This window comes from Dryobates pubescens, chromosome 31 (assembly GCF_014839835.1).
Source record: "Dryobates pubescens isolate bDryPub1 chromosome 31, bDryPub1.pri, whole genome shotgun sequence".
In the NCBI taxonomy this organism is placed as follows: Eukaryota; Metazoa; Chordata; class Aves; order Piciformes; family Picidae; genus Dryobates; species Dryobates pubescens.
In genome coordinates this window covers 1,655,097-1,671,108 of record NC_071642.1, presented here as the reverse complement: position 1 = coordinate 1,671,108, position 16,012 = coordinate 1,655,097, and the positions used below count along the sequence as shown (strand labels likewise).

General features: G+C 57.4%; 1 protein-coding gene across 2 annotated transcripts; it reads left to right on the top strand.

The window, feature by feature from the left end:
- The first annotated feature begins 719 nt into the window (after positions 1–719).
- On the top strand, positions 720–13,547 carry ATCAY (ATCAY kinesin light chain interacting caytaxin). 2 transcript variants are annotated; one of them, XM_054175234.1, is made up of 11 exons: positions 720–1,142; positions 2,956–3,085; positions 6,857–6,921; positions 7,240–7,461; positions 8,285–8,470; positions 9,539–9,641; positions 10,139–10,270; positions 10,870–10,956; positions 11,794–11,892; positions 12,916–12,951; positions 13,352–13,546. In XM_054175234.1, exons 2-11 carry the CDS (start codon positions 3,009–3,011, stop codon positions 13,389–13,391), a joined length of 1,047 nt encoding a protein of 348 aa, XP_054031209.1. In that variant the 5' UTR covers positions 720–1,142; positions 2,956–3,008; the 3' UTR covers positions 13,392–13,546. The 2 variants fall into 2 exon arrangements, with proteins under 2 accessions (XP_054031209.1, XP_054031210.1); XM_054175235.1 differs by lacking the exons at positions 720–1,142; positions 2,956–3,085 and adding an exon at positions 4,913–5,121 and having other exon boundaries at positions 13,352–13,547.
- Positions 13,548–16,012: the final 2,465 nt, after the last annotated feature.

Genomic DNA, 16,012 nt, shown 5'->3' with positions numbered 1-16,012 from the left:
CTGCAAAACAGCCAACCGCAGGAACGTTTCTGTCGGAAAGACCTTTAGGAGCATCCAGTCCAATCATTCTCTAGCTCTGCCCAGGCTGGGGCTGAACCATGGCCCTCAGCACCACAGCTCTGCAGCTCTGAAACCCCTCCAGGGATGGGGATTCAGCCACCTCCCTGGGCAGCCTGGGCCAGAGTCTCCCCACCCTCACTCTCAAGAATTTCTTCTTCATCTCCAGTCTCAGTCTCCCCTCTCCCAGCTCAAAGCCATCGTCCTTCATCCTGGCACTCCCAGCCCTTGTGAAAAGTCCCTCCCCAGCTCTCCTGGAGCCCCTTTCAGGTACTGGAAGGCTGCTCTAAGCTCTCCCTGGAGCCTTCTCCAGGCTGAACAGCCCCAACTCTCTCAGCCTATCCCCAAATCCTGCAGCCCACCGCTCGCTGAGGCCACCTTTTTCCTTCCTCAGTGAGTGATGCACTGTACAAAGAAGCCCTCCCCTTCCCACCCACCCCTCCCCATCTCCCACACCTCCTCCAGCAGCAGATCCTGCTGGCTGATGAGCATCCCCGGCTCCCACTGACGGCAGCCGCTGTGCCCAGCCCCTGCCAGCATCACTCATCCGGAGGAAGAGTGCAGGGAGAGCTTTGGTACCTCGCAGCCAATTGGAGGAGAGGTGACACCGAAAGGAGGATGCTTCCAGCTCCTTTCTCCACCCATCCTCCATAGCACACACACACACACACCCTCCCATCACCATCTCCACCACCCTCACCCTCCTCACACACAAAAGCAGTGCAATTAGCTGCCTTAGGGCAGCTGAGGCTTAGCCAGCTGCAAGCAGCAAATAATAATATTAATAGTAATAATAATAATAAAGTACCTTGGGAGGGGGAGGAGGAAGCAGCAGCCATGGAATACAAATAACTGCCCTCGATTCCCACCCCCCCATCCCGCCCCAAAATCCAGCTGCCACAGCAAGGAATGCTTTGAGGAATGCCGAGCTAGATGCATCCCCGCAGCCCTCTGCTGAGGCAGCCGCAGACGTCTGCCCCTGCGTCCCGGCGCTGGAGCTCCTGAGCAGCCCTTCTCCAGCCGGAGGGATGCTGGGCTGGGATCCAGGCAGCATCTGCTTTGTTCCTCGCTAGCCGGCAGCCTCGGTGAGTACAGCAGCGGCTGAGCTTCCATCCTGCCGGGCAGGCCTTGGGAATGACAGGCGTCAGGCTCCAGCCCGCGGTTTGCTTCGCTGCTTTGCTTTTCCACTGCCTCCCTCCATGATGCCTTCAGGGAGAGCAGCGAGCAGATGACAGCGGCGGGGAGGAGGGGGAAGGGGGGGGTCTGTGGCGGCCCCGAGGTGTCTCCTTTGCCTGCATGCAGGGGAATCAAAAATGGAGCCGTGTGTGACCCTGGCGTGGGCATCGCGGGCAGCCAGGCGTGGGGGTGAGGGGAGAAGGCATCCTGTGTGTGCCCGGGGGGAGGATGAGAGACACCAGGCAGGGAGAGAGCCCTGCAGTGCTCCCAGCCAGCTCCTTGCTCTCATCCCTGTCTCTGCCAGCACCTGGAATAAGGACAGATGCTGGGTTGACTCAGGCCTCTCCATAGCTCCATTCCTTCAGAACAGATGCACACAGATTGCTCTCCCTCCAGGCCATCACCTCTGTGAGGAGCAGCCTCCAAAGGGAGCAGAGAACGCCCTGGGATCAGGATCAGGCTCTGCCAGGTGCTGATTGCCCTGACACCAAGGACAGGCAGAAGCAGCCTGAAATCAGCTGCTCCTAACATGAAATAGTCCCCATCCAGTGCCTGGGCACAGTCACAGTGTGAAGGCTGAGCTCAGGAAGGACATTTATTGAATCATTTGGGCTGGAAAAGCCCTTTGAGCTCATCCACTCCAACCATTCTCTAACTCTACCACATCTGGTGCTAAATCATGGCCCTCAGCACCACATCTCTGTGGTTTTTAAGCAGTGGCTGGGTTAATGCATCCAGCCCAGCCCAGGAGCTGACTGCACTTGAGCAGATGCTATCCAAGATGTGGCTTGACCTTGCCCCCTCCAGGCTCAGCTGCAGCAGTGTTCAGCTAAGAGCAAAGTATCTGCTCCCTCCAACCAGAGCTGGTCCTGCAGGGGCTGGTCCTGAGCCCTCAGCTGCAGGTGCAGGCCCTGGGAAATGAGCACAAAGGTCTGATCCTGGCTGGCTGGCAGTGCAGGAACCTTCCAGTGAAAGCCCTGAGGGCCCCTTCTGCTGCTGGGGTGTCAGTGGGAGTGAAAGCAGGGACTGAGCTGACAGCACTGCTCACAGCAGTGCAGGAGAGAGCCCAGGCTGGGAGCAGCACCTTGGCTCTGCTGGAGCTGCTCCAGCTTTTTGGCATCTGCTTTGGTTTACCTGGGAGCAAGGCAGAGGTGAGGATTCTTCAGGGGTGTGGAAGGATGTTCCACATCCCTGTGAGGGCTTCTTTGCTCTCCTCTGTTCCCTTCTGGGGGGCAGGGACAAGCACAGGGTTGGGGCAGAGGCCAGCAGCAGTCAGGAATTTCTCTGCATTTTGCCAGGCCAGCAAAGGGGAAACTGATGCCACTGCCAGAGCAGCCTGAGAGCAGCCTGGGGGGAGCTTGCTCTTCCCTCCCCTTTCAGCCACACCTCATTCCCCTCAGCAGAAGTGCTTGGTGAGGTTGAGATGAGCATTGGAAGACAAGGAACAAGGGAAAAACCAGGTGGCCATCATCCCAGAGGGTGCTGATCCTCAAGGAGAAGCACTGGGGCCTCAACAGAGCAGGGACAGACCTGTTGCTCTGATCAGGGCCAACTTCTCCTTCCCTCTCTTGTCCAGCACTTGTCAGGTAGCCACAAAGCCCCTGGGCAGCTCTGAGGCTGCTCCTCTGTGGAGCCTGCTGGCAGCACCCCTGCCCTGCAGGCTGTGGGTGAGATTCATGCTCCTCAGTCACCATGCTCAATGCCAACCTCTCCACCTTCCAGCCTCAGCCCTTCCTTGAGGGAACCACCGTGCAGCCAACCCTTCTCCCAGCACCATGGGGACCACAGAAGCCACTTTGAGGATGGAGAACGTGGATGTGAAGGAAGAGTGGCAAGATGAGGACTTCCCCAGGTTTGTTCCCTGAGAAAAACAAACAAAGAACAGGGAGAAATTCATTTCCTCCTGCATTTCCACCAGCAGGGCATGGAGCATGCAGCTCCCTCCTGCCCAGCCCCAGGGCCAGCAGGAATCTTAACTCCAGCAGGGCATTGGGCAGGAGAACAGAGAGTTTGCAGCAAGGCTGCTCAGAATGCTTCAAGATTTTTTGGGGGGAGGCTTGTGGCACCCTTCTGTGAGCATGGCAAGGAGAGGGTGAGGAGCTGGGGGCAGAGGACAGGGGGATTAGCGTGGATGGATGGATGAATGGATGAAAAGGGAGGGAGGGAGGGAAGAGGGTGCCAAAGTGGAGCTCTCACCTTTACAATCACTTTACTAACCCCACAGCATGCTAAAGCAATCCCCTGCAGCCACCCAAAGGCTGCAGCCAGCCTCATCCCCACCCCAAGGCCAAAGCTTGCTGGAGCACGGCCAGCAGCCAGCCCTGCTGCAGCTGGGCTCTGGGCTCTTGAGGGTCTTTTCAGGGCTGTCTCTCCGTGTGCCAGCTGCAGCTGTGCCCCCCCTGGGCAGCCCACACAGCCTCTGTCTTCACAGACAGTGCTGCCCTGTTCTGCTGGGCTCCGAGCTCAGCCCCTCTCTGTTCACCCAGCTCCAGCTGCAGGCCTGATCTGAGCACCTCTGTGCCAGCCCCACTGCTGGCACAGCACCCAGCCTGGCCTTCCGCTGGCCCCACAGCTGGGCTCAGCCCAGCCTTCTAGGATGGGATTTTTCCCTTGGCTTTGAGAGCAGAGCTCTGGGCTGCTGGACCTCTGCCAGCCTGAGGCTCCCTCACAGCACTGTGCTGACAAGCTGCTTGTGGAGTAGAAAGGGCAGCAAGGAGGTGGAGAGGTAGGGAAAGAAGGGAAGGTGTGGCAAGGGGAAGGGAGGAGAAGGTATGGGAAGGGAGGAGAAGGTATGGGAAGGGAGGAGAAGGTGTGGGAAGGGAAGCACTGGCCCAAGGTTCCCTAGGGAACATGGACACAAAGCTGTCTCCCACCTGGGCTGCTCTGCCCCACACCATCACCTGGGAGCAGGAGGTGCCAGGCTCTGTTTCACGCTTGCCCTGCAAGCAGCAAACTCACCCCAGCCCCAGGCAAGCCTCCCGGGGGCATTTCTTCTGCAGAGCCCCCAGCACCTCCTCCCAGGGGCAAAGCAAGGCCAGGAGGAGGCTGGCAGGGTGGCAGGGCAGTGACAGGGATGAGACCAGAGCTCCTCAGCCTGCTGGGAGAGGGATTAGATCAGGAATGATGCAAGTGAAACACAGCCCCAAGCAGGCACTCAGAGAGCACTGCCTGGGTTTAACCAGGCATTAAAAATAAATCAATAATCATTTCCAAGACACTTCCTCCCCCTTTCCTCCTAGAAGCATTACAATAATAGGGCAGGAGCTGCTGCATGTGGGACAGCAGCTCTCCAGCAGCTGATTTGCTGCATAGCTATTTTTTGCTGAGCTGTGATTAACCAATCTTGCCACCAACAAACAACAGCAAGGAAAAGGGACGAGAAATAAACCCCAAAGCCCAGGCAAAGCTCTGAGCAAGCTGGATGCAGCTGCTCATGGCAGCCACGGTCCCACCCTCCCCCCAGCTGCCGACGGGCAGAAGCAGCTCCTCAAAAGGTGCAAAGGGGCAAGGAAAGGGTTTGTGTGTTCCGTCCCCCTCCGGCTCCTGCTGCTCCCCAATGGTTGAGCCTCCTGCTGCCAGTCTGTCTCAGCTGGCCGTGCAAGTGCTGCCCTGCGATGATGATGATGATGATGCTGCGCGGGGCGGGAGCATGCTCACTCCATCACCCAGCCAGCCGTCGGGTCAGGGGCTGCTCGGAACCCGGGGAGGAGGTGCCCGGGAGGGGGAATTGGGCAGCAGGATGGCAGCAGAGAGCAAAATGGTGGCACTCAGCCTCTAGCGAAGCTGCTGGGTGCAGAGCACTCAGCGGCTGGGGCTGGCTGCCTGCCCGCGGGGAGGAAGATTCGCAGGCAAGGCTGGGAGGGAGTGAGCCGAGCATCCTTCGGGAAGGTAAGAAAGGCCTTTTCTCCTCCGCTGGATTGGTCGTTGCTCTTCTGAGCCGAATCCCAGCATCGGGGAGCTGCCTTGCCTCCCTGCCTTGCCTCCCTGCCTTGCCTCCCTGCCTTGCCTCCCTGCCTTGCCTCCCTGCCTTGCCTCCCTGCCTTGCCTCCCTGCCTTGCCTCCCTGCCTTGCCTCCCTGCCTTGCCTCCCTGCAGCACGTACTTGGGTACAGCTGGGCCACCTCCCCTTCCCCCCTCCCCCTTTTGATGCTGTATCACCAAGTTGTGCCAGGCGCCAGCTCACAGGCAGATAAACAACCAGGCAGGAGACAGGAGCAGAAGGGAGGAGGAGAGGCTGGAGGGGGCCAGAGGGATTGTCCTGGCTGCTCAGGAGTGCGGTGGCAGCCCCCAGGGTCTGGGTGCTGCCGGTGAGAGCAGGTTGCCTTTGATCAGGTCTCCAGCTCTCATGAATATACAACAAGCAGGCAGGAGAGGATTATCCCTGGATCTAAATATTTATAGGGTTTAATTTGGCTGGTGGCTCTGGTGTCATGGCAGCACAGAGAGGAGCCTCTGCAGGGCAGAGCTAGGCTGTGTCCTCCTGCATGCCTCCTCCCCATCACCTTCCTCCCTGGCATCACCGGGCAGCAGGGCCAGCAGCTGCTGAGCACCGGCCCTGTCCTCATCCTTACACCTCTGCCTTAGAACTGGGGGCTTCCCCACCCCCAGTTCACCCCAGCTCACCCCTGGGCTGTGCCAGCACTCAGCATTTTCAGAGCATCATGGAATGGTTTGCTTGCAGGAGCCAAGCAGGAGAGGCTGCAAGCCCTGACCTCAGCCCTGCAGCCCCAGGATGGGAGCAGTGAGGAAGCCTTTGGCTCCAGAATGTGCACCTGGGGGCTGGTGCCTGGATCTCAGCCCAGGGTGGTTTGGGAGCCACCATCAGCTTTTGTCAAAGTTGGGGCTGGGGGTGAGGGGAAGGTGGGATGGCAGCTCTGGGATCCCACCCAAGGTCTGATCCTTGTCTTAGAGGGGGAGCTGGGCTGGGTCACATTCTGCTCCCTGTGGCAGAAAGCAGCTGCAGGTTACAAAACCACTGGCAGAGGGCAAAGTGGTCCTGGGCTCAGCATCCCCCAGCAGCTCAGCTGCTGCCAGCATCAAAGCCTCCCCTACCAGGCTTAGGAAGAGCCAGGCTCAGAGGGTCTGCACAGCCTGCTGAGCTCAGGGCCTGCACTCTGCAGGGAGCAGGAGCACAGGCAGCAAAGTTCCAGCTCCAGAAGGTGCTGTGCAGGCTGCCCAGGGCAGTGGCGGAGTCTCCATCCCTGGGGGGGTTTCAAAGCCTTGGAGATGTGGTGCTGAGGGCTCAGTGGGGCCCTGGCAGTGCTGGGGTAAGGCTTGGACTGGATGATCTTGAAGGTCTTTTCCAACCAAAATGGTTCTGTGTTCCCTGGTCCCCTTGAGGAGCCCTAGAGCTCCCTGGGTGTGTTTCACAGCCACATGGAGGTGGTGCTGAGGGCTGTGGTTTAGGGGCAGTGGCTCAGCAGCAGTGCTGGGATTGGGAGCTCTGGGTGATGGTCTCCGAGGTCACTTCCAACCTCAGCACTTGTCTGGTTCCATGACTCCAGAGCAGAGCACACAGAGTGCCCCAGGTTTGTCCCTGCCCACTGCCTGCCCCAGAGTGACTTCTCCTAAACAGCTTCTCCCCTGCCTTACCTCCTGTCTTTTCCCTCTGTCTTTGCCTGCAGACCTCTCCCAGAAGAGACAGGGATGGAGTCCCTGGGCAGCCCTACAGAAGATGAAAACACATCCTGTGAGTACCACCTTGCCTTGTCAGGAGCTCAGGGGCAAACCAGCTCCTAGTCAGAGTGAGAGCCACTTCCCTTGGAGTACAACCCCCAGGAGGCAGAGGAAATCAGCAGAGATTTGTATCTGCTGAGCCATCCTGAGGGGCTGGGGGAGGAAAGAGATGTCTCAGCAGTGTGGGCACTGCCACACCTGCAGGCAGCCAGGACCCCCCAGCTATGAGCCACCACCCTTAGCTCCCAAGCTCCCTAAAGGAAGCCCCAGGCCTTGCTCTAAGGGTGCAGGGTGAGGACAACCTCTCAGCTCTTTACCTCTTTCACTCCAGCTCCCCCAAACACATTAAACTTTAATGGGGCTCACCGCAAGAGGAAGACCCTTGTGGCACCTGAAATCAACATCTCCCTGGACCAGAGTGAAGGCTCCATCCTCTCTGATGACTTCTTGGACACCCCAGATGACCTGGACATCAATGTGGATGACATTGAAACTCCTGATGAGACAGATTCCCTGGAATTTCTGGGGAATGGGAACGAACTGGAATGGGAAGGTAAAAGGCCAGGTGGGGGTGAAGGTCTGCAGGGGTAGGGGTGAAGGTCTGCAGGGGTAGGGGTGGGTTTGAGCCTCACCAAAAGCAGCTGGAGATAGGAGACAGGCTTGGACAAGGGCTAAAAAAGCTGCCTGGGAACACCAGGTGACCTGTGGGCAGCAGGTCTTGGGATGTGATTGTCCCCTTCTGCCTGGCCCTGGTGAAGCCACACCTCCAATCCTGGGCTCAGTTTTGGGGCCCTCACTCCAAGAAGGACATTGAGAGGCTGGAGCAGGTCCAAGAAGGGCTGGGGAAGGGTCTGGGGAACAGAGCTGGGGGAGAAGCAGCTGTGGGAACTGGGGGTGTTCAGCCTGGAGAGGAGAAGGCTGAGGGAGACCTCATTGCTCTCTGCAGCTCCCTGAGAGGAGGCTGCAGTCAGGTGGGGTTTTGGTCTCTTCCCCCTTGGCTCAGGTGATAGAAGGAGAGGAAATAACCTCAAATTGTGCCAGGGGAGGGTGAGGTTGGAGAGGAGGAAAAATGCCTTTCCTGCAAGAGTGGTCAGGGATTGGCACAGGCTGCCCAGGTGGAGTCCCCAGCCCTGGAGGGGTTCAAGAAACCTGTGGCCATGGCACCTGGGGCCATGGTTTGGTGGCCATGGTGGGGTTGGGTTGCTGGTTGGACTGGGTGATCCCAGAGGGCTTCTCCAACCCAAACCATTCCAGGATTCCATGAGTCTAAGCTGCAGAGGAGATGGCTCCTCCTCAGCCTGGGGTTGCTGCTGCCTCTCCCTGCACACCAGAGCTCCTGCAGGGCCTCTCCCCAGCCTGGTTGTCCCTTTCTGCAGATGACACTCCTGTAGCCACAGCCAAGAACATGCCTGGGGACAGTGCAGACCTGTTTGGGGACGGTGGGGCCGAGGATGGGAGCGCTGCCAACGGGAGGCTCTGGAGGACTGTGATCATCGGCGAGCAGGAGCACCGCATCGACCTGCAGATGATCAAACCCTACATGAGAGTGGTGACACACGGAGGTGAGCCACAGGGACCCTCCTCCTGCCTTCCTGCCTTGCCTTTGCTCCCTCTTTGTCAAGCTGGAGGAGCTGCCCTGAGTGGCTGTTCCGACCCTTTGAGGGCAAATCGCTGCTCATTTGGTGCCACTGTGTGGCAGACAAGCCCCAAAGAGAGCCCTCCCGGTGGCTTTGCAGGGCTGAAAGGGGACTGTAAGAAAGCTGGGGACAGACTGGGGAGCAGGGCCTGTTGGGACAAGACAAGGGGGGGATGCTTTGGAACTAAGAGAGGGAGATTCACACCTGAGAGAAGGAAGAATTTTCCTACACGCAGGGTGGTGAGACCCTGGTCCAGGCTGCCCAGAGAGGTGGGAGATGGTTTGTGGCTCTGAGCAGCCTGCTCTGGTTGCAGATGCCCCTGCTGACTGCAGGGGCTTGGACTGGATGAGCCTTACAGATGCCCTGAACCCAGACCACGCAGTGACTCTATGGAAAGCACCCAGCCCATGCTAGACACCAACCAAGCAGAGCAGGGACAAAGCTGGCTCTGAGCAAGGCTGAATATAGCCTGGCCCAGCCCTGGGTACAGGCAGCACAACCAGCCATGAGGGGACTGCAGGAGCTTAATCCCTCCATAGCTGAGCCCTGAGCTGTCCCTGAGGCACAGCTGAAGGCCACCACGTCCACAGAGTGCCCATTGCTCAAGCTGAGCAAAGCCAAGCAGCACCCCCAGGGCAAAGCTCCCAGCCCTGTGCTTGGGCACGCACAGATCCCTTCCCTGAGCTCCAAAGTGCATTGTGACAGCCAGAGTGAGGATCAGAGGCAAATGTGATCATGGAAGAGAGACAAGAACTTAGCCAGAGCTGAAGAGAGGCACACAGCCAGCCCAGCTCCACGCTCAGCAATGTACAGACTCAGGGAAGGGGTTGGAAGGGACCTTTAAAGGTCATCTCGTCCAAGCCTGCTGCAGTCAGCAGGGACATTTGCAGCTAGAGCAGGTGCTCAGCTGTATCTTCACTGCTATTGTCCCTCCAGCTCTGGCATCTCCCCCTGGAAAGGGTCCCTGATGCTGCCTCTGTCTGTCTCTGCCAGGGTACTATGGAGAAGGGCTCAATGCCATCATTGTCTTTGCTGCCTGCTATCTCCCGGACAGCAACCTGGCTGATTACCACTACATCATGGAGAACCTCTTCCTGTAAGTGGCTGCTCAAGGTCTGTGAGGGAGGAGAGGGCAGGGAAGGTAACTGGGGCGCTGGGGAATCATTTTCCATGTGCTCATTGCTGGAAGGAGTTTGAATCCAGGCCAAACACACCCCGAGTGCAGCTGCAGGCCGGGCGCGACGCTGCCCACGGCGTTTGTGTCCAAGTCCAGCGAGTCAAAGCACTCAAAGCCTCAGTGTTAATGATGCCAGTGATGGACTCCCAGCCAGGCCAGAGCATATGCATGCAATGCTGAGCAGCTGGGAGCTGCTGCTGCTGGGCAGAGGAACAGAGCAGGGATGTCCAGCAGCGCAGGCACTCTGCTGACGACCTCCAACAGCCCCTAAGAATCACCCCGGGGTGCCAGGGGAATCCAAAACCTCTTCCAAGCTCTAAAAGAAGGGGTCTGCAGTCCTTGGGGGATGGCACACAGGCAGCTGAAGGAATGCCAAGGGTCCTTTTTTGAGTCTCATGTCCCTCACCACCCAACAGATATGTGATCAGCAGCCTGGAGCTGCTGGTGGCTGAGGACTACATGATCGTGTACCTGAACGGAGCGACGCCCCGCAGGAGGATGCCAGGCCTGGGCTGGCTCAAGAAGTGCTACCAGATGATAGACAGGAGGTGAGAGTCCTCTTGGTGTTGCCTCTTCGTTCTCCCCAGTCCCCTGCTTCCATCTCTTCCAAGCCTTCCTCACTCCCTGCGCTCTGGAATCCCTTCCTCTGCCGCAGCATTCTGACTCCTCCAGGCTCCCTTCATCACTCTGCTTCCCCTTCCCTCCCCGAGCAGCTTCACAGAGATCAGAGCAGTGCTCCTGGGAAGGGTCCTGTGAGGAGCACAAGTCCTGAGGGAGCTGGGGATGTTCAGCCTGGAGAAGAGGAGGCTGAGAGGAGACCTCACTGCTCTCTACAGCTCCCTGAGAGGAGGCTGGAGCCTGGTGGGGGTTGGGCTCTTCTCCCAAGGAACAAGTGACAGGAAATGGCCTCAAGTTGCCCCAGGGGAGGTTTAGGTTGGACATGAGGAACAATTCCTTCCCCAGAAGGGTTGTCAAGCCCTGGCCCAGGCTGCCCAGGGCGGTGGTGGAGTCTCCATCCCTGGAGGAGTTTCAAAGCTATGTGGAACTGTGGTGCTGAAGGCCATGGTTTAGTGCTGACCTAACATATTCCAGGGGGTTAAGAGCAGGTTCTTGGAAGCTGATTTTCCACCCCATGGCTTCTCCACAGGCTGAGGAAGAACCTGAAAGCCTTGATCATTGTGCACCCATCCTGGTTCATCCGGACCGTGCTGGCCATCTCCAGACCCTTCATCAGGTACCTGCCAGAGCCTCCCAAGCTCAGCTGCCTTTAGAGGGCAAGTTCAGACTCATGAATCAGATCTTCAACTCACCTTTAATCAGGAGCAACCAAGGTGGGACTGCCACTCGAGATGGCTGGAGCAGGTCCAGAGGATGATCAAAGGGCTGAAGACCCTCTGCTGTGGGGACAGGCTGGGAGAGGTGGGGCTGTGCAGCCTGGAGAAGGCTCCAGGGAGACCTCAGAGCAGCCTTCCACTAGCTGAAGGGACTCCAGAAGAACTGGGGAGGGACTTGTGACAAGGGCTGGGAGTGACAGGACAAGGGACAATGGCTTGGAGCTGGGAGAAGGGAGACCAAGACTGGAGATGAGGAAGAAATTCTTGAGAGTGAGGGTAGGGAGACACTGGCACAGGCTGCCCAGGGAGGCTGTGGCTGCCTCCTCCCTGGAGGTGTTGAAGGCCAGGCTGGATGAGACCTTGAGCTACCTGTGCTGGTGGGAGGTGATCTTTAAGGTCTCTCCCAACTCAAACCACTCTGAGTCTGCTGTAGTGGCCTGGATCCAGATCAAAGCTTGTCCCAGTGGACAGTGCACAAAGATCCCCTGGGGAGGGCAGGAATGGAGGTCCCCTCTCCCTCCTACAGATACTGAGGTGGGGGGCAGTGCAAAGCCAGGTGGCATCTCACCACCACTGGCAGTCAGCAGCCTGCTAGCCCCAGGCAGGGGATGGACACACTCAGCCTGCAGGGGATGCAGCAATGCAGCACTCCCAGCTTCCCCCAGGAAAACTCTGACTGCCTAAGGAGAGAACATCCAGCCAAGCCCTCAGGCACTTCCTCTTCCCCTCTCTGCCAGTGTGAAGTTTATCAACAAGATCCAATACGTTCACAGCCTGGAGGAACTGGAGCAGCTCATCCCCATGGAGCATGTACAGATCCCAGACTGTGTCCTACAGTGAGTATCCCAGGGCCACCCCAGGGCACCCCCAGCTCTGAGGAGGCACAGGACAAAGCCCCCTGCAGCAGGATCTGCTGTGGAGTCAGAACCAGTCCAGTTCTGGGCCTCTCAATTTAAGAAGGACATTGAGAGACTTGAAGGTGTCCAGAGAAGGGCAAGGAGGCTGGGGAGGGGTCTGGAGCACAGCCCTGGGAGGAGAGGCTGAGGGAGCTGGGGGTTGCTTAGCCTGCAGAAGAGGAGGCTCAGGGGAGACCTTCTTGCTCTTTACAACTCCCTGAAGGGAGGTTGTAGCCAGGTGGGGGTTGGTCTCTTCTCCCAGGCAACCAGCACCAGAACAAGAGGACACAGTCTCAAGCTGTGCCAGGGGAGGTTTAGGCTGGAGGTGAGGAGAAAGCTCTTCCCAGAGAGAGTTGTTGGCCACTGGAATGTGCTGCCCAGGGAGGTGGTGGAGTCCCCATCCCTGGAGGTGTTCAAGAGGGGATTGGATGTGACCCTTGGAGCCATGGTTTGGTTGTCAGGAGGTGTTGGGTGACAGCTTGGACTTGATGATCTTTGAGGTCTTTTCCAACCTTATTGATTCTATGAACCCACACACTGGAAATGCAGAGCCTGGGGCAGACCTTGTCCCAGTCACACACTGGTGCCAAACTGGAGCCTGCTCACTGCTCTGCTTTCTGGTTTCTGTCACCTTCAGAGCAAACAGAACTAGAGCAAGGGGCACAAAGTGGGAGCCAGGAGGTTCCATCTGAGCAGGAGGAGACAATTCTTTGGTGTGAGGGTGCTGGAGCAGGCTGCCCAGAGAGGTTGTGGAGTCTCCTTCTGTGCAGAGCTTCCAAACCCCTCCCTGGGCACTGTGCTCCTGGGCAAGCTGCTGTGGGAGCCCTGCTGGAGCAGGGAGGGTTGGACTGGATGAGTTCCAGAGGTCCCTTCCCACCTCTCCATGCTGGGGTTTGGGGATTCTGTGAAAAGAGAACGGTTCTGGGTGGGCAACACTGAAAGAATGTTTCCTGTTTGTCACAGATATGAAGAAGAGAGGATCAAGGCCAGGAAAGAAAGGTAGGATTCAGCTGGGGGCAGGTGGAGGATGGGTTCATTTTCTGGGCATGTTCTTGCTCTCTCCCATCATTGCTTGTGTTATAACCAGGCAATTCTGCTCGAGCTGGAGGTGTCCCTGCTGACTGCAGGGGGCTTGGACAAGATGACCTTCCAGGGTCCCTTCCAACCCAATGCATTCTGATTCTGTTCAGCATTAGCTGGGAGCTGTCCAGCCCAAGCTCCATCCCTCCAGGGCCAGCAGTGGCATCCTGAGAGCAAGGCTGCATAGCACAGGGGCAAGAAGCAGACCTGGAATCCCTCTCTGAGCTCCAGATGTCTCCCCAGGAAGGCTTTAGGCACTCTGCTCCTTCACCCTGCTGGACTCCAGATGAGGGATTTCAAAGGTGGTTTGTGTTTACAGGGCAGAAGAGAAACAAGACATGGCTGAGAAGGAAAGGTAACCACTGCTCTCTACTGATCCTTTGGTTCCTTAAACAATCCTTGGGAAGGAGAACAACCTACCTGGAGTCATGGCCTCTTGCTGCTCTGTCTGGAGCTGAGCACATTCAGCTTTGACAGGACAAGAGGAAATGGCTTCAAGTTGCCCCAGGGGAGGTTTAAATTGGACATGAGGAAGAATTTCTCCCCCCAAAGGGTTGCCAAGCCCTGGCCCAGGCTGCCCAGGGCAGTGGTGGGGTCTCCATCCCTGGAGGGGTTTCAAAGCCATGGAGCTGTGGTGCTGAGGGCTGTGGTCTGGTGGTGCCCTGGCAGTGCTGGGGTTGGACTTGATGATCTTCAAGGTCTCTTCCAAGCAAAATGATTCCACAGTGCTATTGCTTGGCAGCTCCTGGGGAATCAGGCTCTGCACCCTCAGGACCCAACAGGAGATTTCTGAGGTGCCTAAAGCCTCTCTCCCCTCTCCCTCTGCCACCACTTCTGGGACCTCACTGACCTTCACCTCTCCGCACGGATCCCTGGTGCTGCTTTTTACCTCTGCAAAGCCAGGGAACCTGTCTGGCCATGGAGCAGAGCCAGAGGCACCAGGGAACGTTTCTGCTGACATTCAGCCTTAGCATTTGGAGGATGGTGCAATGCAGGAGGCCAAATCCTGCTGCCAGGCACATCCTGGCTGTGCGTAAGGGCAGGACATGAGGCTGTAACATGAGAGGGGAAGGAAAATTCTAGGGAGCTTTGGAAGACAGCATCAAAACCCTGTGCCAGGCTAATTTGGCCTGGGTTTGGCTCCACTTCAGAGTGCTCTTAGCCTCTCTCTTCTTTTTTTTTTCATTCTAACTAGCTCCTGAGGAGGTCCAGTGCCTGCTCCTGGTCCTGCTCTTCCCGGAGCAAAAGGAGCTTTGATCAGAATTGCCAAAGTCCATTGGAAAGAGCCTGAACTCTTCTGAGAGACAAAAGGGGGGAGGGAGCTCAGGGTCCTAAAGGGAAGGTGCTGAGTCAGTGGTGGAGATTGACTTTTTGTTGTGCTGCTTCTCTCCCTGCAGTTCTGTGCCCCCAGCAGAGGATCAAGAGACCAGGTCTGAGCTGTACCTCCCTCTCCCGTTTGTGTCTCTCTGTCTGACAGATTTCATGGAGTTGGTAAAGGAGGCAAGGCAAGGCTGGGCTTCAGCCCTGAGCCACTGCCCAGGCACAAAAGAGGCACTTTGCAGCAAGGGGCAACAGCCCCAGGAAGCTGTTGAGTCTTTTTAGTCTGGAAAAGAGCAGCTGGGGGGGGAGGGAATCTCATCAATGCTGATCAATAATTCAGGGGGGGTGAGTGGCAGGAGGATAGGGCCAGGCTTTGTTCAGTGGCACCCAGTGGCAGGACAAGGGGTGACTGGCACAAACTGGACCACCAGAGGCTCCATCTAAACATGAGGAGGAACTTCTTTAATTGAAGGGTGCTGATGCCCTGGGGCAGGCTGCCCAGAGAGGTGGGGGAGACATTCCCAACCCACCTGGCTGCATTCCTGTGTGACCTCCCCTAGGTGCCCCTGCCTTGGCAGGGGGGGGTGGACTGGATGAGCTCCAAAGGTCCCTTCCAACCCCTCCCACGCTGGGATTCTGGGATTCCCCCCGGAGCTTGTCCCAGAGCATGGACTGGCCACAGCCTCAGCTGCCCTGGGGATGCTGCAGAGGAGCTGCTCCTCAGCCCGTTCCAGGTGTGCCCATGGGTGCAGAGCCACCTTCCAGCACCAGGCAGGGACTTTTCCATGGTCCTGTGCCCTCAGGAAAAGTCCTCAGCAAAGCAGAAAGGTCCTTAGAGCTCTGACTGGTGTTGTCTTTGGCTCTGCTACACGTTCATGGAGAGTTGTACCCAAACACCCTCAGATTTGTGTGTGTTGGAGACAGTAGGAGCAATCCCTTGTTGGGGTTTTCTTTTACTACCATTTGCTGTCTAAAAATAGCTCTTTCTGCTCCTTCCCAGCATGTCATGAATCGAAGCAGAGTGGAAATGAATGGAGTAGAAGAATGCTGCAGCCTGGCACTCATCCACCTACCTGACCTTCTGGCAGAAGACTTTGTCACCATCTAATTCTGAGTTCTGCAAGACCATGGAGCCTGCCTCCCCTGCCCCCAAAAGTCCTTCCAAGTTTGGGAAACCATTTTTACTTTGGGGACAAAAAAAAAATGAAAAGAAAATGCAACAAGCCAACCCCCAACCCCCCCCCCCCCCCCCCCAAGCCACAAACCAAACCAAGCCAAGAAAAGCACTTTCCAGGAGAGGTTCCAGCAACAAAGGTTTGTGGAGAGCTACTGAGCAGAGAAAGAACCACATCTCCTCCCAGCAAGAGCATCCTGTAGTCCATTAGCCACCAGCCCAGGAGGAGAGATGAGGTTTATTTAGTTTCCATTAGAAGCCCTTCCCCTGACTTGCTGCTGGCCAGCACTGAGATGTTTTACTTAGAATCATAGATCTGTCAGGGCTGGAAGGGACCTCAAGGTTCAGCCAGTTCCAACTCCCCTCCCTGCCATGGGCAGGGACACCTCACGCTGCAGCAGGTTGCTCAGAGCCACATCCAGCCTGGCTGCAAACACCTCCAGGGATGAGGCTTCCACCACCTCCCTGGGCAACCTGTGCCAGGCT